Below are 20,505 nucleotides of genomic sequence, written 5' to 3'. Positions count from 1 at the left end.
ATAAAAGCAAAACAAACAACATTCAACACAGTAATAAAAGTCAAAGTAAAAAACTGTAATTAATAAAAAGTAAGAAATTCTTCATAAAAATTATACCAAAAGGTAAAGAACAGAAAAGTAAATAAAATGATAACATTTGATATAATACTTTAAAAGTAAATATAATAAAAGCAAAAAACAAAAATAAACAATAAAAAGCAAAGGTAAATAAAAAACAAAGAAATATAAAAGTAATAACGATGAAAAATTCAATAAAAAGACATTGAACAGAATACAACATTAAAGTTATAAATGGAAAGTTGGATGCAAAACAAAATATAAATAAAATATAGAAATGAAGTCAAATGAAATAAAAATTATACTATTGAAATGAACAAAATTAAAGGCAATACTTTAGAACAAGGGTCACGAACTCCGGTCCTCGAGGGCCCATATCCAGCCCGTTTTACATTTCCAGTTTTCCCTCCTCCAACACTTCAAATGATCAGCTCATCAGCAAGCTCTGCAGAAGCCTGAAAACAACCCTGCGCATTTGAATCAGACGTGTTAGAAGAGGAAAACATGCAGGATAGAGGCCCTCAAAGACTGGAGTTGGTGACCCCGCTTTAGAATATGAACAAAAACAAAAAATACACAATTAACTAAAATTAAAAGGAAAATTACAAATGACAATTTAATTGAAGTAATACAAATGAGTAAAATATCGCAAATTAAAACCAAAAAAATGTGAGCAAAAAGTAATCAAATAAAAATAAACAACTAAGACAAAAAACATTTGAGAACAAATAGAATATCACTGAAACATTCGGTGGTTCTGTCCTGCTGCAGTTCCAACCCCAACAAAACCAGCGTGCATGTGCCAGCTGACAACTTGCGGTCAACAAACGCAGCGAGTCATCGACAATGCGAGTAGAGTACATACACTCAGGTTATTTCCGCGAGGCCTGTGTCTTCTCCGCTGCAAAGCATACAAAGAGCCACACACATAAACCGGTTTGGTGGTCAGCGTGGAAGGGAGAGGCAGAAAAACACAAAAGCAAAGCAACACACAAAAAAGACGTTATTGAAGGAAGCTGAGTGCACACAACGTACAGTGCACATGTCAACATGTCTAGCGGCAACCACTGGGTAGCTAAATTGCACACACGACAGACACACCAAGGATCAGATGGAAATGAAGTGGAAGGAAGCATTCCATGGATATAGTATATACTTCGAAATGATATGGCACTCCTTTATCAATTCAATTTGTATCCCTTCTACACTTTTAATCCCGCAAACATTTGTTTGCAATAGTTGTCCCCTCATGATCACAAACAAATTCTTGTCAGATGGACTATTGTTACGTTATTAAGCCGCCTTGTGAAAATAGCGCCTGATCGATGAATTGGCTGATATTTGTCCTTTGCAAATGGGCAAAAATTGTCCAATTTCCTCCACACAACACCTTAAAACATAAGACAAAAAAAAAGTTAAAAAATAAAACCTTCCGATTTATTCCAAATGTTCCGGACTGTTGTAAACTTCAATACTAAAGGCTAAAATATTGTTAAACAGTCAAATTCTGTACCAGTATTTCACACTTAAGCCATAAAACATTACTTGACAAATTATGTATTTTTTAAATGCCCATTAATCGGTTATTGGAAATTCATTCTGCCAAGTGTCGGAATCGGCCTAAAAAAATCCATATCATTTGGGCCTTAAATTCTTTACAGTTTTGGTCCCGCTTGTATTCCCAAACTTACTGACAAACGAATAATTATTGATCGTTATCAAATCATTTTATAGTTACAGCCGCACCGTAATCGCAACATACGACTCACTGAAAAGAAGAGTGGGCTAAATACATTTTTGGAATTTTTAGTCAAGTGCAAGAATTAGTGGCCATATTTTTCAGATTATTATTGGTTAAAATCAAGGTGTAATTCTAATTCTGACATGTGACTAGCAGTCTGGTTGAGCACAAAGCAATGTTTTTTCCCTCCAAGCTATGAAAATGAAGATGACACAACTGCATTTCCCCGCCATAAAACTTAATAAATTCCTTCTTCTAGAAAACAAACGAAAAGGAATTAGCCCACTCTAGTTCTCAGTGGCTCAGTAAGAGTTTTAAGGGGGTGCTGCTTGTTGAAGGGGCTGCATGAGAATGAGAAGGAAGACGCCAGAAAGACCCAAGTGAATTTCAAGTCTCGAAAAGTTGAAGGTCATGAAGGAGTGTTAGGGCCACACTGAAAATTATTGTGAGGCATTATCTCATCAGGGAAATACTGGACAATCAAATTAATGACTGCCCAGGCTTCAGGAGTATTACAAATAATTCTCAAGCTCACATATAAAAAGATGGCTTTCTTTTTACAGTTGAAGTTTTCTTTTGGAAAAAAAAATAAAAATCCCAACTTTTTTTATGAGCGTCCGCAACATTTTTCTTGATGGAATATGATATGTTTTTATTTTTATTAATATTTTCCCAAATTCTGCTCTTGTGTTCTTTTAATATAAGACGCGCAACACCAGTTGAGGGTGCTATTTCCGTATTTAATGCATATACTAGGCTTGCCTCACTACAAGGCGTGAGCTCGCACGAGCTCGCGCTAGCTCACAAGGATTCAATCCCTAAGGGATCACTGCCAGAGGTATCACCCCCAAGTCAATGACAGATGTCCTTAAACTACAAGGAATCACTGTCAATAACACTGACTCTAGCCAATAAGAGGTGTCATGACAATACTTCTACTAGACACCATCAGGGGAGGGACTTAACTGGTCACCAGACTCCTTAGAGTCACGGTTTCAAATCAAAACCAAAAAAAAACCTCAGCATATAAGCAAACAATGAAACAAAGAAATAAGATTAACTCAAAACATGTATCTCTCATGCCATCTATATACCCAAAAGAAATAAAAATAACACAAAAAGATTATAGCAATGGCTTCTTCTGAGCCACTCAGCCTTAGCCAATTACAGCAATGGCTTCTTGGGAGCCACTCAGACTTAGCCAATCACATGGCTGTTTAGAGAGATGTGCTGTTGTGCTTTGGGCTTTTTGCAGTCTGTTGTCTAAACCTGGGACGTTTCTTGCTTGCAATAACATAAATGATAAGACAGACTACAACATTGTGGACAGCTGCCCTTTTGTCCAGCTTTCTCCCACACCATCACCCAAACACCATAGTCACATAATGTATAAGTCACGGTCAATAGAAGCATAGATGACTCAGACTTTGACCAGCAGGGTGTGCGAACATGCACTCCGAACAGCCCAATGAGTAAAAGAGTTGATGGTCGAGAGTGATGCTCAGACCAAATAATGGGCGCGTCGCTTTACATGGCGCCTCATTTGTTTTGGGGAAGATTTGGGACTTTAATGTGCGCCCTATGGTCCGGAAAATACAGTAGTTATACATTTCCCCACTCTGTTTTTAAATGTCCTTTTGTATGAAATGCGCTATATGAGTAAAGCTCCCTTGACGTGCCCTTGCCTTTAATATCATGAAACGCACAGTAAAAGACTTTGTTTCTAGAAAAAAATACATAACTGTTCTCAAGCTCGAAAGTTTCCACACTAATGTACTTTTGCCTTCAAAGTAGGATTTTCTTCGATACACAATGCAATTTTATTCTTGTATCATTAAAGAAAACGTTAGATTTTTTTTTTTATGTTCAATGTGGGCCCCACCAGTCAAAACACAGTACTCTGATGAATATTACGTTCATAGAATAAGAATGAAACATTTTGATCCACAAGTTTTTACCCAGCCAAGGAGGCTGACATTTTATGCCGCACCGCCTCCTGCTGTGGACTGAAATTTATGTCAAAGGACCCTCGGGCTTGCATTGTGAATGTCATGTGACCAAAGGTGTGTATTGTTACTGAGCAGTCATGAAACAAATGAGAAAGCAATTTGTCTTAAGATACATTAATCATGAGAAAATTGTATAGAAAGAAGTCATGGAACAAATTAAATTTGGATCTTAAGGCACCACTGCGAATATTTTGTTGTTTCCCGAGTGCTCCTGATACTCCGTGGAAAAAAACATCAATTTTCAATGACTTGCTCGAATTAATGCACGTCATATGCGGGGTGAAGCGTGTGAGGATGGCGATGGTGGTGGTGGGTGGGTGTGATGGAGGTGCTCACTTGGTTGTCTGCTGAGAGGCGGGGCATGGAGAGGGTGCGCCCATGCCCATCCACTGGGTGACAGGGCTCGGTGTCCGAGTACCCGTCCCGCCCCATCTCCCGCATCTCTACCGTCTGCAAGGACACAACGAGAGGAAGCATGACCGCTGTCCACCCGGCCCACGAGGGGGGTGGGGGCCTAAAGCCAGTGTGGGAGGGGGGCTCGGTTTATCGACCCCAAAAAAGCACAAATCAACTGCAAAAGTGCTAACAGGAGGCAGGCTGCTCCATTATGAAAAATAAACAAATCCATATGAATCTCCTAAAATATATGTTATAATAGGAGCGAAAATTAAACAATTTAATACAATACAGTAATATAAAATGCATAAATCTAAAAATAAAAACTACAATAAAATTTATTTTAATAACGTAACTGCAAAATTAAAAAAAAATTCTATCTAATATAACAAAAGAATAATAATACAACTATAAAAACATATACTACTACAAAAAATATAAGAGAATATACAAATAAAACAAAATGACATACAGTTAAAAAATAATACAATGAAATACAACAAAATAAAATGGTAAAGGTATGAAAATACAAAACAATTTAATATGTATTCTTAAAAACTATATAAAATAAAAATAAAACATGATGCAGTAAAAGTAAATGAAAAATATTCAATGAAAAAATAAAATGTGACACTATATAGAAAAAACTACTCAATTAAATAAAAAAAAAAACAACATGAAGGCAAAACAAACTGAAAACAAATACAATGAAAAAATGAATCATAAAAGATAAAAATAAATTCCTAATCAATACAACTATCAGAAAACATGACACTAAGGTCACTCACTACTTCTTCTTGAGGTGAGAAGTATTACACCACAACATCAGCACAGAACTAAACAAGAAAACTTCAACCAAAGTAAAACTAAACAAACACTTCTGAATCCTACAAACTGCTTACCACCAAATGGTACACATCTGAGGCATTGCGTTAAACTGTGTTAGTGCGGCTGATCAATCGCTACACCAACTAGTTGGCACTTCGTACTATGCTAATCTTGCTAGTGTCGAGCTTCCTCTTAAGCAGCTTGACATGCTTACATTGCTCCCTGGGCTGGAGACAACATCCAACACAAATGCTGCTTCTCTCACTAGGCAGAGTTATGGCTTCACTCCATTCAAGTGCTGGACAATGTGCAATTTCCTCCAAAGTTACACGTGAATGCTGAGATAAGTGTTTTAAACATTAAATTTAGACTTTAAACATGTAATAACAGATTTTTTTTTTCCACTGGAAAAAAAACATTCTTGTAATGTTGCCACTTTTTGCTTTATGTATATGCCTATAGATAAACAATTTTATTTTTGTAAAATTACACCTTGTTTTCTCTGAAAATACTTTTCTTTAAAAAAAATAGCAAGAAAACAAAGTATTTTATTCTTCTGAGAAATTCAGCTATTCACATGTTATATTGCCTGACTTGTCTTGGAGAAAAAACATTTTACTGACGTAATATGATAACTACTCTTCTCATCCTCCTAAAAAGGCATCTTAAATATGAATTGGCTGAATAAAATATCGCTTTCTTCACACAAAGAATTATAAAAATGATGGCCGGGCAAATCGGGCCAAAATCTGGTCTTATTTCACAGCATGACGCACACTCATGACGGCGGTCTGTAGGAACGGGAACAAAAAGCATACATGGCAGATGCCGAAAAATTTGCCATTGATTTCATGCAATTTTAAGGAAAAATGCTGTATTCCGATTATACGGGTTTTTATTTATAATTATCTGTCATTGTTTTGGGGAAATTTTATGTATCAAAAGTTTGAGTGGTATTGGTACTTGGACTCTGTATCGTTGACGACTCAAGAGTTGAGTAATTGTACTGGTATCGGTGTGAAAAAAAGTGGTATTGAACATCTCAAAACGTTTTCAAAAAATCTCATGAAATTACTAGTTTCTGGTGAAATAAAGTTTGCAACTTATTCTCTCAGCATTCTTATGATATCCAAAATCCTCATCTATCTGGTATCACCCAAAACTAATGCATCACAGAAGGAGATTCCATCCATCCATCTATTATCTGTACCGCTTCTCCTTACTAGGGTCGCAGGGGCTGCTGGAGCCTATCCCAGCTGTCTTCGGGCAGTAGGCGGGGGACACCCTGAACTGGTTGCCACCCAATCGCAGGGCACACATAGACAAACAACCATCTGCGCTCACACTCACATCTAGGCGCAATTTAGAGTGTCCAATCAACCTGCCATGCATGTTTTTGGAATGTGGTGGGAAACCGGAGTACCCGGAGGAAACCCACGCCGGCACGGGGAGAACATGCAAACTTCACACAGGAAGGCCGGAGCCGGAACCCACGACCTCTGTACTGTGAGGTCATCGTGCTAACCAGTCGTCCACCGTGCCGCCCCCTGAAGGAGACTCTCCATTTAAAATTCAGTACATCATGAGATGTTCCGTACGACCAGTACGCAGCACCATACACCTCCTTAAAGATTGCTCTTCGGCCATCCCATAATAGTCACCGGTGCGCTGCCGTGGCAGCGATGCAACAAGGCGCTCGTCATACCTGCGAGTTGTGGCGGTTGTCCTGGAGGTCGTCGGGATACGACCGGTCAGGGCTCCAGTTGCCTGTCTTTTGGAACATCTCCTGGGCTTTGGCGGTCATCCAAGATTGGCTCTGAGTCATGCCGCCGCCTTCTGAAGGTCTGTGACGGCACACGACGACTCGATGAGTTGAAGCAACCAATTAGCAATGGGCATTAGTGATGTAGCAAAAAAAAAAATTTAAATTGGAAAATCGGTTTTCATTTGACAAACCAAACAGAATCAGTACATTTTGTTGTTTCTTTGAATTTAACTTGGATAGTTTGTCCAGTAACATGTTTTTTCAAATTAATAAACACAAAAGCTGCAGCCGTACCATATTGAACTGAATGATAATCTCAGTGAATTGAATCGACTCGTTCTAATTTAAAATCGTTACATCCTTGAATCATATTATACCTTATGTATCGAGAATAGTATGGAATCATCTGTTGTGGAGAGATGCACACCACTAATGGGCATGCTGACATAATAAATTGAAACAGCCAGTCATCAATGACAAATGACTACTCGAGTTGAATCAGCAAATCATCAGTTCACAAGAACACTTGACGAACTGAGCCAGCCAATCATCATCTCACGACCACTCGATGAGTTGAATCAGCCAATAATCAAGTCACATGATCACTCTCTGAGTTGAATTATCCAAGAATCAATTGACATGAAAACTCAATGGGTCTAATCAGCCAACCATCAATTAACATGACCACCTGATAAATTAAAATAGTATTTCATCACTTCATGACCACTCGATAAATTGAATAAGCCAACAATCAGGTCACATGAACACTCACATAAATTGATTGAAATCAGTACTCACATGCTGTTGACATTGTCGGGCTGAGTACCAGGGAGGCTATTGAGTCCCCCAAGCCCGTCGGCGCTGTCGCCCTCTGGTGGCGCCTCCATTCGCTGAAACATTAATGGTGGTCGGTTCTAAGTGAGATACACCACAAGCAGGCTCAATAGGGAAAGAGAGGAGGGCCCACAGTGGTTTGGGTGGATACTCATGGTAAACACAACAAACACGTCAAACACGCGCACTCGCGGCATGAACCCAGAGGGGGCGCCATCAGCAGCACGGGGCTGTGGCTAGATGAAGTTTCACCACCAGATGGCTGATCTGGGATCAGAACTCACTTGGGACTTTAAGACTTGTTTTCACTGCACACCACGTACTTGCACTGGAGGAACTGGTCACTTGCGGTACATGGCACCATATTTTGAAGCAAAATCCTAACCCAGACTTGAAACCTGAATTTGAACCTCTAACTGAGCTTTGACAAGCGAACTTGAAACACCCAATTTTGAAACCTTAGCTCAGGCTTGATCCCTAATTTGTATCCATAATCCTGGTTCCTAATCCTAATTTGAAACTCTAATGCAGACTTGAAACACAAATTTGAAACCCCAAGACAGCCATAACCCAAGCTTGAAATCTTAATATCAAACCATAACCATTTCTGGAAAATTCTAACCCAGGCATTAAATCCTAAAAAAGGCTTAAAACATCAATTTTAATCAAATTAAAGCCAAAATATGCTTCAAACCAAAATTTGAAAACTATTTTGGAAACCTTAACCGAGGCCCGAAACCTCAATTTGAAACCTGAATCCTGTCTTCAAGGCCTAACTTGGAGCCCTAACCCAGAAACAAAACCCAAATTTGATACCCTAAGCCTTGATTCAAATGTGCATATAAAAAATGAGTCTTTTTGTAAGACGGAACCCAAACACAAAACATTATTGTGATGAACTAGTTCTGAAATCTGATCCCATGCAAACTAGGGCTGCCTAGATTAATCGATTAATCAAGACAACATCGACGATCCAAATCGTCGACAATTAATTTAAGTAGCCGAAGAGTCGTTCATTTCTATAATATATTTATTTATTTGGCACATTGCTTTTCTCTTGAAACAGGCTCGTCTTGCGCTTTTAACTGCTGGCTGTATGCCTGTCTAGGGTGCAAATGCGCAGTCGCTGTGGTCCAGTCGCGACTACTGTTGGTGATGAGTCGATTACCAAAATAGTAGTTAGTGGCAGCCCTACTTCGAACACAAACTTGAAACTCTTAACATTGTCGGAAACCCTACACCAGGATTAAGACTCAGAACGAGTGACTCCAGAAGGTGACCACCCAATGCTGAGCAGGTACAGTGCAGTGAAAAAAAAGGTCTTAAACGAACGACTTCAGACCTGCGTCAATGGGGACTGTCTCCCATTGCGTCGATATACAGTTGTACACAAGAAAGACATGTAAAGATGTGTAAGGACTTGGCCAAACCCTGTACACATAATAGACTGATGCGCGTCAGAATACATTTACACAACCTCAAGACTGATGTATTCAACGTTTGAGGAGACATTTCCAGCGTGACTTAAAGTTTGCCTGTCATGGCCTTCACCTGCTGATTGGATCATGGGGACAAACAAGAGACATGGCCACGCCCCTTTCAGACACATCAAGGCTCATTTATGTTCAATCTGCCACATATGTATTCAGTCTTCAAATCCCAATTTGGACACTAACCAAGGCTTGTGACCTGGGAATGGAACACTCACAGTAATTCACTCACTGGTTTGAAATTCTATTTAGAAACACTAACGCAAGTTTAACCCAAGTACTGCTGGTTTGAAACCCAATCCCCGTCTTATCATTAATTTGGAAATCCTAACTCTCATTTCAAACTCTAAATAAGGCTTGAAACCCTAATAAAGGCTCCAAAACCAAACCTAGTCTTGAAACCTTAATCTAAAATCCCAACCCTTGTTTAAAAACAACAACCCAGTCTTAAAACCTTGACTTTAAATGCTAAAATTATTTTCAAACCCTAATTTGACCCTTGTTGGAAACATTGAGATCCAATGGGTCCTTATCCAAGTGTACTAGGATCACCGGAAATCATGAATTAATAAACCAGATTTCAAAAATCTTTTTGATTCACATATTTATGTAGTGCGAGCACAAATGAGCCTTAACGCTGGGCTAGTGGGACAGGCGCTTTGGAACGACTTACCTCACATATAAAAACAAACAGTAGAAACAGTAGGATAGACGTAAACAATTATTACCACAGGCTGTTTAAGTCATACCCCGTTGCCAGGAAAGGAAATGGCTGAATGAAATGGTTGTCACTACTACACGTCACGTCTCGGTGAGACCCTTGTACCCCGTCATTGAATGATCACACAGTGGCTACCACTCAACATCTCACCAGAAAGACAGACTCAAACACATTCACAGATGCACACAACCGAGCAACTGTTGAGCTGGACTGACCAAAAAGGGAGATCGCACCTCATCCTGGGGGGAGGGGATAAAGGGAGACATCAGAGCGACAACATGAAGAGACAACAGAAGAAGAAGAGCAAGGACAGAGCATAAAATCAAAGACAAATAGCCAGGCTGGACAAGCACAAACATGGCGAGACAGACTGGTCGACAAGTTTTGGTGTCCATTCAGTCCAATGGAATGGTTGCATTCAGGAGCAAACCTGTGCAGTGGACCTACATTATAATTCTCTATATTTGTATTGGTTGAGAGATGCAAGAGGTGTAACGTAAAGGCAACCCTGGGCCCTTTAGGTGTTATTATGTTGAAATAGTTTGATAGCATTGACTTTTGTGTGAAGAAGAAAAGATTTCATGACATTGCGAAACTGCAACCCACTAGCGGTCAAATCGGCAGTTCTTGTGTTAATAAATGTGGTGTTAATAAACAGTATGTTCTGTGTGTGAGAAGACTGAAAAATCCAAACACATTTCGCGTTACACCCCTAGCAGGAATTTTGCATGACAAAGTAAAATTTGAAAGTGAGTGCAATCTGGAAGGAGAGGTGGAAGGGCGGAGTAAACCCAGTGCGTCAATTTAGTATCGTCAAAGTTCAGAACATCATCAGCAAACAAACAAAAGAATAAGGCAATTAAATCATAAGAATTGGAAACCACTCCAGTGGCTTGCTAGCAAGGGGGGTGGGGAAAAAATTACAATGTCTTCGTTTCTGGCATTGTATAGAATTGATACAGATGTGCCAAATATCAATATCATGGCTTTTTGATCACAAAGTACTTTATGATAAATTAGGGCAACATGATTCGAATCGCATCCTTAAAAAATAGACGCTAAAACACTATTCCCAATTGTGTTTGAGATCTTGAAGTGCAAACTTAGAAATATGTTTAAAAATAAAGATATATATATATATATATACTTGCACCAAAATTTGGCAAATAACGTGTTTTGTTTAATGACTTGGTAATTGGTTGTACCATATTTATATGACAGAGTAATTAGGTTAAGGTGAGGTGTTTTAGAGTTTGAGGATTTGGGTTAGGAGTTTTTGTTCTGGTGCTGGTTTGGGTATTCACAGTGGAACCTTACCAGACACGGGAGGGTAAGGGTTGGGTTGAGGGTATTCTCTGTGAAAAATCCACACAACCAGAAGGGGTTTATGGTTTGAGGTTTTGGTGATGGTTAGGATTACCATTTAGGGATAGGGCATAGCCCAAAATATCACCATGATACTGTATCGTGCTTTCTTTTGGGAGTCCCAACCCCATTGCCAGCAGCTATCGGCAAACGGCCCTAAACTTGTGCAATTAGCATGCCGGTCAAAGTTTTAGGAACAAGATGCTGGAGCGTGTAATGCGGGTCTCCTAAAAGGATATCAAAATGTAATCGATATTTTGGACGAAAAGTAACAAAGAACTCTGTCCACACGCTCGACCTGGAAAACACGCCGCTGGACGAGGAACTATCGTTGGGATCTGCTCTACCTGTTCCTCCCGCATGGCTTGCAGCTTTTTGGTCTTGCTCTGCCGGTAGTATTCCATGATCATCATAGCAGCGTAGATTTTGCCCACCGTCAAGTCTGTGGCTGCTGAGAAAATGACAAGTTACCCTGGAAGATTAGACCCGAGCGAGATGGAACCCTGCGCCGTGGGGGGATGGGGAGATGGGAGTGGGGGGGGGGACAAAACACATCGGAACACAAGTTCACAAGAATGTTGCACCAGACAGCGAGGACAATTCTGTTTCATAAGCGCCGTTGGACCTTGTATTGAATATTTGCTGTTCCATTTGAAGAGAGCTAAAAAAATATGGCCTCCTTTCTTGCTAATATTGCCAAGGGGTAGGTGTATGGCTGCAAATTCGGGTTATGCATACTGTGTGAGGGGATGTGGTTTGTGGTTGAGGTTACAGTTAAGGTTAGGGATGGGGCGTTTGAGCCATGGTTTAGTTTTTAGGCGCTAGGGTTTTGTTTTTTTTCCAGAGATATGGTAAGGGATTAGGATTCATGAGTAGGCGGCCAGGATATGGTAAGAGCTGGGGGATTTGCTAAACGAGGATTATGGTTTGGATTGTAGACAGTGTTGTTTTTGTCAACGATGATGACGAAAATATTTTGTTAACGCCCCCTTTTTTTCATGACGATAACAAGCTAAAGGTAGCTCTTTGATGACAAAAACATGACGTGACGTACATGAATTTTCGTGGACGAGACGAGACGGGATGAAATTGTTAGCGTGTGGAGCGTCAGCATTCAAAATTTATGACATCCCTTCCTATTGTACATGTAATCAATCTTTCAAAGAACTGCAATGTCGGTGCGTACACCGGTGCAACCTATCCTCACCACCGGGACAACACGCAGGGCGCATGCGCCGCACATACCGGCACAACCAAACACGAACACGTCTGCGGTCATTCGTCTCGGCTTGCACACACTGACACGCTTTCCTTTGCCGAACCATGGCGACAGTGACACTCGGTAGGCTACTTGGTTCTGATAACAGCAAGCTGTTACAAGTAAAGAAGACATATATTTGATCGAGTTTGTACTTGTACTACTATACTATAGAACAAGTCTACTACAAGTACATCTTGTTAAAATGTTTTTATTTTGTTGATTTATGTTGCTTTAAGTGAAACAAAGTCACAACAGTTGCCAAATAAAATGTTTTGATTCTCGTCTTACTTTGTAGCAATGAGCATTGATTCCGCTGTTACCACTTTTATGTGTTTGTAATTCATAATCCTGAGCAGTCGATAAAGACTTTGCGATTGGGTGGAAACCTAGTATGCCTAGTTTGAACTAAAATGGACTAAAACCTTTTTCAGTTTTCGTCTAATAAATTTACGAAAACTCCACCAAAGTTTCTGTCGACTAAAATTAGACTAATACTATCACAAATTTTATTTTAACAAGCATTTTCGTCCAAATGGCTAAAACTACGACAAATTCTAAAATGCCTGTCAAAAATAACACTGATTTTAGGGATTGGGATTATGGGTTGGGTTAGGACGTCATGGGATTTGGGTTAGTACGTTCTAGGGCGGCACAATTTTGGAAAAACATGCAATTTGCGATACTGATGTTGACTATAGCGATATTGTCGCAATGTTTAACATGTACCTAAAGAAATTTTATTTTTATTTTGGAATAATAGAAGCATTTTCTTTCATGCAAGATCAATGAGTTTTGAGCTAATTACCGTATTTTTCAGACTATAAGCAGCTACTTTTTTCCTAGATTTTGAACCATGCGGTTAATACAACGGTGCGGCTTTTCTGTGGATTTATTTTCCACCGGTATGGGCGCTATGTAGTTCAGAAAATACGCTAAATAAATGCAGATTTTTTTCTCTTGGGTCTGTTCTGTTTTAAATAGCAAAGGCACTGTTTTAACTATCTGTTTATGTACCTTTATGTGCATTCACAGGACAAAAATCGATCTATACATGCAGTAAACAACATTTTTTTTTTACATAGAAAACTGCGGCTTATAGCCTGGTGCGGCTTGTATATGTTTTTTTTTCCAAACGGGAGTTGCTGCAGCTTATATGCAGGTGCGTTTTATAGTCCGTAAAATGCGGTAATTGTAATTCCCCAAGATGAATGTCCAACAAGTTTAGATCTGACTTGTCAAATTCAGATGAGAGCATATAATTCCAGAAGAAAATTATTGTCTTGTGATATGCGTATTGCAGGCAATATCGCAATGTAGATCTTTTTTTCGATACATTGTGCAGCCCAAGTTGTTAGCATTATGGCCTGGGTTCATAGAGTGTGTGTTATATAGTGTATAGGGTTAGGATTAGAGGTTAGGATAGGAGTTAGGGTGAGGGGTATGTGTAGGTTAGTTAAGGTTTAGGATCCTGAACTGTGGGGGGTTAGATTTAGGAGTTATAGGTTAGGGTTCGGCAGAACGGTGAATGACTGGTTAGCACAATGGCCTCACAGTGCAGAGGTTGTGGGTTCGATTCCTGGCCTGGCCTTCCTGTGTGGAGTTTGCATGTTCCCCCCGTGCCTGCGTGGGTTTCCTCCCACATTCCAAAAAAAAACCATGCATGGCAGGTTGATTGAGCACTCTAAATTTCCCCTAGGTATGAGTGTGAGCGCGGATGGTTGTTTGTCTTCGTGTGCCCTGCGATTGGCTGGAAGCCAGTTCAGGGTGTACCCGCCTACTGCCCAAAGACAGTTGGCATAGGCTCCAGCGCCCCCCGTGACCCTTGTGAGGAGAAGCGGTACAGATAATGTATGAACGGAAAGTTAGGGTTCGAGGTTTATGGTTTAGGATTAGGCTCACGTTCTAGAGTTAGGGTATTTGTTACAATTTTGTAAGTGTTCGGGGCGTGTCTGTGAATATTTTGATTCTGCCAGGTAATTTCATTTTCATTGAACTGAATTGATTGCAACTGGACTTTTTCCCTTGTCTCAGACATTTTGCCTTCTCATCTGAGCAGGCTTCATCACTTCATACAGAAGGCTACATATAGGACAGCACATGCCTGGGGCTTGGAAATCCAGCTATTTCTTCTCTAAATTGGAGTCTGAGAAGTTAGGGCTTGAGATTTAGAGATTTGGGTTAGGTTTAGGGGATACTGTCAGCAGCTCGTCAAGAAAACCAGTAGTGACCTCACCGTCTGGGATCAACATTTAGATACATTTAAACAACACAGTACACTTGTCAAGAAAGCCTTTGGTCTTTTCACAGGCAGATGCTGTTGTTACTTTTGCGAACAATATTGCAATAATGTGTCACTATCTGACTAGCTAACTGAATCATGCTTCAAATGCACTTAATGGTAGCAGCAAGGACAAGGTAGCCACCTCACTGCCAAACACAACAGACACCTTGGGCTCAGGAGCTCAATTTTTTCTAAAAACTCTGGATGTGGATCTAAGCCAGAGTTTATGTTTACAACATTTACAGTCAGAAAAACATTGAGCTTGGTTTGAGGGTCCTTTTTCACAGCGGCGTGGCTACAAAACCTGCAGCACCAAAGCAATATGTAATATGATCATATTTTTGATTACAATATATCGTCCATGCATTAATTTATCAAAACGGTCCATTAGAAACATGCATGCCGGTTCTACGTTTACTCATCATTCATGCTAATCCTTTCCTATCCAACAACTCTAGATCTTTTAGTTTTCTGCGGCTAGGTTCTTCCTGTAGTGAAAAGACACCTATAGAGGATCTTCTATAGTTGGCACCCCCTGATGGCAGGAGAGAATATGATTGTGTGCTTTGTTATGGGAGTATGTGTACACGGGTAAATACCATGTATTGTATGTGCATTGTATTGAAGTGTTTTTAGTAAATGTCATCTGCCTAGTATAATGACTTCTGATTGCGGTTTATTTGGGAAAATTCCAGGTTAGGGATTGGTCATCTTAAGAGCCCTGGAATTTGACTTGTTCAAAACAAAATGGCTGACTTCCCATTCAATTTGAGGCATGGACCCTTGGGAATTTTTCAAGTATCCTGTTATGATAGATGGTTCATCCGATTTCATATGAATTGTTGAAATTGGTCTCAAGGGTTAGAATTCTTCCGTTACTTGTACTATTGAATATTTCATGCCAAATGCTCGAAATCATCAACTTTTGACGCTCTGGTTCACCCACATTAGACGGCATAGTCAAAGCTTGGTAATAGCGTCACACATCTATCTAGAAAACCTCAGTTCATTTGGACAAATTCCCATGTATTCCCAAAGTACATAGAGGTCCCGGAATTGGCCTGGAATGGCTGCGTGAAATCCAAATGTTTAACTTCCCATTCAATTTCGCGTATGAATTCTTGAGACTTTTCAGTGTGTCCCGTTTTGGCAAATATGCCCAGCTAATTTTGTGTCCCTGGTTGAGACTGGTATTGGGGGTTGATTTGTTTTATTTGTAATTTTCCATGAGGTCAGACGGTCTATTGGATGGATTATTGGTCATATTGAGCCGAAAATGTTTGTATTGTGTTTTTTTTTTTAATATATCTTGTATATAGCCTGATCAGGGGATGCAAAGCAGTGACTGACTGGTAGAAGCTGTCCTCTTGGTGAGTTGGGTGATCGGACACACAAATACTACCACCAAATACTAGCGTGATGGTTCTTCAGCAACTTACCCTTGTGAGGTGTGACCAGCAGGTCCAACGTTTTCTGCGACAGGTTTGGCCAAATGGCCATCATTTCCTTACGTAGCTCGGCGTCCATTTGCTGCTTGTCTGCACCGCCTGTGAGAGTTCCAGTGATGCATTTGTGCAGTTCATTTTTTTGGAGAATAGTTTATAAAGTTGTAGGGATTGTAACAATGTTGTCAATTTTTTTTGCCAATGTTTCCCAGTTTGGATTCACGTCATGGTAATGCAAAATGCTAAAAAAAAAAGAGATATCCTAAAAATTGAGTGGGCATAACCTTTTGGAATCTCATGAGAATTAAGTTGCATATTTTTGAGGATGTTGACAAAAATGGCTTTCTAGATGAAAGTGTTTCTCTAGAAAATATAAATAATTTTAAAAAAGACATGCCATATTAAGGTAATTATTTTTTTAAATTAGCAATACTACGGAAATTTTTTTTTTCAAAGTAAAAAGGCATATGATGAGATTTGTCTTCGAGAGCAGTCATATTTTCTTTTAGATTAAAAAAAATCCTCATCCCGGGAGAGAAAACGTTTTCCAAATAGAAAATCATATTATTCCAAAATTAATGTTTCCCAGGCAAACGTTGCAATTTTATGGGAAAAAAACAAACATCTTTTTTAATTTTGAGTAAGAATTTAAACGATTGAGAAGATTGAATTTTGTGTCTAAATAAAAAGTTGTAATTTGATTAGACTAATTTGCATTCTTTTAAAAGCAAAAAGTATTTTTTTTTCCTAGAAAAAGTTAAGGATGTAATGAGAATCCAAATGCATTTTTCAGGACAAAAAGTCATATTACTATTAGAACGTAAGAAAGACAATAAAACATTTCGAGAGAAAAAGAAAAAAGTTGTAATATTACAAAAATCGAGTATTTTATCTGTGATTTTTTTTCTAGAAAAAAAAGTCAGAATGTAACAAGAATAAAAATTAAGTTATAGTCATAGAATATTGTCCCACAAGAAATAAAACCTTTTTTTGTTAATCGAGTAACACTGAGGTTTGCCAAGGGGACTAATAATCAGTCAATGCGTAAACTATAAAACCTCCATTATCATTTGTGCCGCGTAAATGCAGTCTGTTGGAGACGGTTTGGTTATCGGCTACAACCAAACAAGACCAAGACTTTGGGCTCGTACCTTTGGCAATCTTGATATCCAGCGCCGTCCTGATGAGCGCCATGAGGGTGGAGTTGAAGTGGACCGTGTTGTCATCGGCCACGGGCAAGTCCATACGCAGCAGCCTCTGCAGAGAGCCAGTCGGCACGGAGAGCGTAAGAATGCAAATGTGTCCTCGCTGCGCCCAAACATCCGCAGAGGCGGTTAAGGGCCCGAGATGGGGTTGGGGTTGTGAGAGCTCCATAGACAGTAGCCAATCAGGCTGTCAGATTGCGACATTACTGCTTATTTGAGGTTAAATCAAGTTCAGTGTCAGCGGTGGATACCCTGGCAAATGCAACGATATTCAGCAGGTGGTGAAACGCTGACTCAGCAAGCCACTTGCGTCTCCTGATGCGCCAGTGATACTCAACAAGAGACACTCAGCACTGTGCTGCAAACAATGTTGCATTTTTTCCCAAAATAAGGGTGTTGTTCTTTTGCTGGAGAAGAGGTCACCATATGACGAAAATGAAATTAGGAACGAAAACGTAAGAGATAAAAAACCAAAAACTCTGTTTTTTGCAGAATTCATATTTTGGGAATAAAGGTTTTTTTTTCTGGAAAATGTTTGGAATTAAGTTGCACTATTTCGTGACAACACGTTACAAGTTTTAAGCTATGTAACTAAAAGTTACTTTTTTGGAGAAAACTAATTTCTAGATAAAAAGTGGACATATTACAAAAATAAAGTTGCAATTAAAAACGTAGTGGATCACGAGGATAAAGCTTCATTTTTCTAATTAAGAATTCTTATGAAAATGTTATTTTTTTTCTAGAATAACAATCATCAGAATGATACCATTTCAAGATAAAAAAGTGAAAAGTTTAGTAAATCTTACTAAAAAAACATATAAGAATAAATCCATATATTTCATGATCCAAATTCACAATAATATGAGAACTGAGCAATATTCTTTTCTAAAATGAGAATTTCTAAAGTAAAACCTTTTATCTTATTTTTCAAGCTTTGCAGATAATAAATTTTCTTTTTGATACCTCCAATTTGTTTTCTATTTTGCAAAAAATAACTTTATAGAAAGGAAGCCATAATATGACATTGATGTATTTTTTTCCCTTGAACATATAAGTCCATGCTTCACTTTTTTAAATAAGTGTATACATTATGATTAAGGTGTTGTGTTTTGGAATTAAGCTTTATTTTTTCTGGATAAAAGGTACCGTATTTTCCGGGCTACAAGATGCTACTTTTTTCCTAGATTTCGAACCATGCGGCTAATATAGCGGTGCGGCTTTTCTGTGGATTTTTCTTTCACCGGTAGGGGCGCTCCATAGTTCAGAAAATACGCTAAATAAATCTTGATATTTTTTTTTCTCTCTTGGGTCTGTTCTGTTTTAATTTGCAAAGTTGTTGCCGTGTTAAAAGAAAATCATTGTCTTTACCACATAAGTCATAGCACTAAGAAGAAAATATTTTTTTTTAAGAAAAAAGTTTTATTTTTAGATAGGAATTCACATAATCATGACATACCAACATTGTGTTTTTAGTCAAGATTATAATTGAAAATGGAAAAGTAGTAATTCTTCAGAATAAAATCTTATATACTTTGAGATGGACACTGAATGAATTAATATATAATCTTTTTAATTTAGACATGAGAACGCTGCCGTATTTTATTCTCGAGTCATACTACTTTTCTGTTTCTTGAGAAACGAGTTTTACTGTTGGAAGTCAGAATATAACAAGGACAGTTGGTTTTCAGGATTAAAAAGAAGTATATTTTCTGGATTTCTTTTAAAATAGTCACTTTTTTAGATAAAAAGTCATAAAATTGTATTATATATATGTATGGCGGTAAGCGTTTTTCCCAGATTGGAAGTGATATGACAAGTAATATATGTGAACATAATATGAGGTGAACAAAGGTGTCTTTGCATGAAAGTTTTTTTTCTATATTTAATTTGGATTAAAAAAATCAATCAAGTCATATTTTCCTGCCCAAAAAGTGGAATTCTCCCTTGAGAATTAAGTCAGAATTTTTTTCTATATAGGAAGCAAAATTCTGTAAAGTATGTCACATTATTATTTCCTTTCTTTCTTTTTTTTTTTTTTCGCGATAATAACAGAGAATATTCAGAGAATAAAGTCGCGTTTTCCAAGGTGGGAGGGGGTAAGGTGCTTCGTTCTGCTAAGTGACCGCCGAAGCCCGGAACCACCAGGAGGAGCAATCGGGGGACCAAATTGGCCTCCGACCCAACCTGTGCCCATGTTCCCGAAATGTGTGAATGCGCTGCCACATTCACACATCTATGCTGTGCCACACCAAGAGAGTATGTATACAATATATATAACAAAAGTACACTTACACACAATAATCTGCACAGACTTCAATTAAGTTGAAGCTTAATTGCGGTCCAACAAAAAAAAGAAAAATGGTATCACTGGTGCTTTTTTTCAGGAGACAGCTTTATTTTTCTTTACGTAACTCTGGCATGTTCTATAGAGCTCCCCCTACCAGTCAGGAGGTTCCCTGCATATCTCAGGTAAATCCGATGGAGCCACCATTTGATAGAACCCTGCAAGTCACACTGGGGGGTTAGGGTGGGATCGTGGGGGGGAGGGGGTCTTGCGGGCGGTTACTATCGGGAGTGGTGGGCCTCCATCGGGTTTACCTCCGAACATGAGCGTTGGGCACGCACGGCGGCAAGCACGATGACGATTGGTTTTGTGGGCATGCTCCAGGCAGGCGGGCGGCGAGCATCGGCCAACATCAAGCGTGCATGCAACACCCCCTGGTGGACCACCCGACACACAGCATGCAAAAGTCCCTTGAATCCGCTGTGCCCCCATTCCACGAACATTACAAGCAGCCGTGCATCCGCGCTAAGAGAGTACCCGCAATCCAAAAATGATCCTACTCCGTTTGAATGATTTTTTTTGGGGTCCAATTTTGGATTCCTAGATCTGATTGGACGGGAAGTCAAGAGCTCTCTCAATGCAAGACGGGTGCAGTGTCTTAAAAAAGGGGTGTCAGAATTAGGAAAAAAAAATCATTAGTGTTGTGTTGCATCCTATAAAGAAGACGGACAAAAATCGAAAATCATAAAGATGACGATGTTCTTTGTGTTTTTCATTGTCGCCCTCCAGGGACCCTTTCATTGTCTTGTTACATGGGACGAAG

General features: G+C 39.2%; 1 protein-coding gene across 14 annotated transcripts in view; it reads right to left on the bottom strand.

Moving 5' to 3' along the window:
* Positions 1–20,505, bottom strand: part of cacna1ab (calcium voltage-gated channel subunit alpha1 Ab) — a 106,318-nt gene that overhangs the window by 8,924 nt on the left and 76,889 nt on the right. For 2 of the 14 annotated variants that reach the window (XM_088302222.1, XM_088302221.1), the window contains exons 39-46: positions 17,345–17,450; positions 16,188–16,295; positions 11,554–11,657; positions 10,057–10,080; positions 7,595–7,710; positions 6,737–6,875; positions 4,144–4,257; positions 923–958 (exon numbers count right to left, since the gene is read on the bottom strand). In XM_088302222.1, coding sequence (XP_088158348.1) covers positions 923–958; positions 4,144–4,257; positions 6,737–6,875; positions 7,595–7,710; positions 10,057–10,080; positions 11,554–11,657; positions 16,188–16,295; positions 17,345–17,450 — 747 coding nt within the window. The remainder of the gene's footprint in view (positions 1–922; positions 959–4,143; positions 4,258–6,736; positions 6,876–7,594; positions 7,711–10,056; positions 10,081–11,553; positions 11,658–16,187; positions 16,296–17,344; positions 17,451–20,505) is intronic. The other 12 variants (XM_088302224.1, XM_088302226.1, XM_088302225.1 and 9 more) reach the window with 11 other exon arrangements.

This window comes from Idiotropiscis lumnitzeri, chromosome 8 (assembly GCF_059441095.1).
Source record: "Idiotropiscis lumnitzeri isolate Australia: NSW breed Sydney's pygmy pipehorse chromosome 8, RoL_Ilum_1.0, whole genome shotgun sequence".
NCBI classification, from domain to species: Eukaryota; Metazoa; Chordata; class Actinopteri; order Syngnathiformes; family Syngnathidae; genus Idiotropiscis; species Idiotropiscis lumnitzeri.
This window is presented reverse-complemented; position numbering and strand designations above follow the sequence as displayed.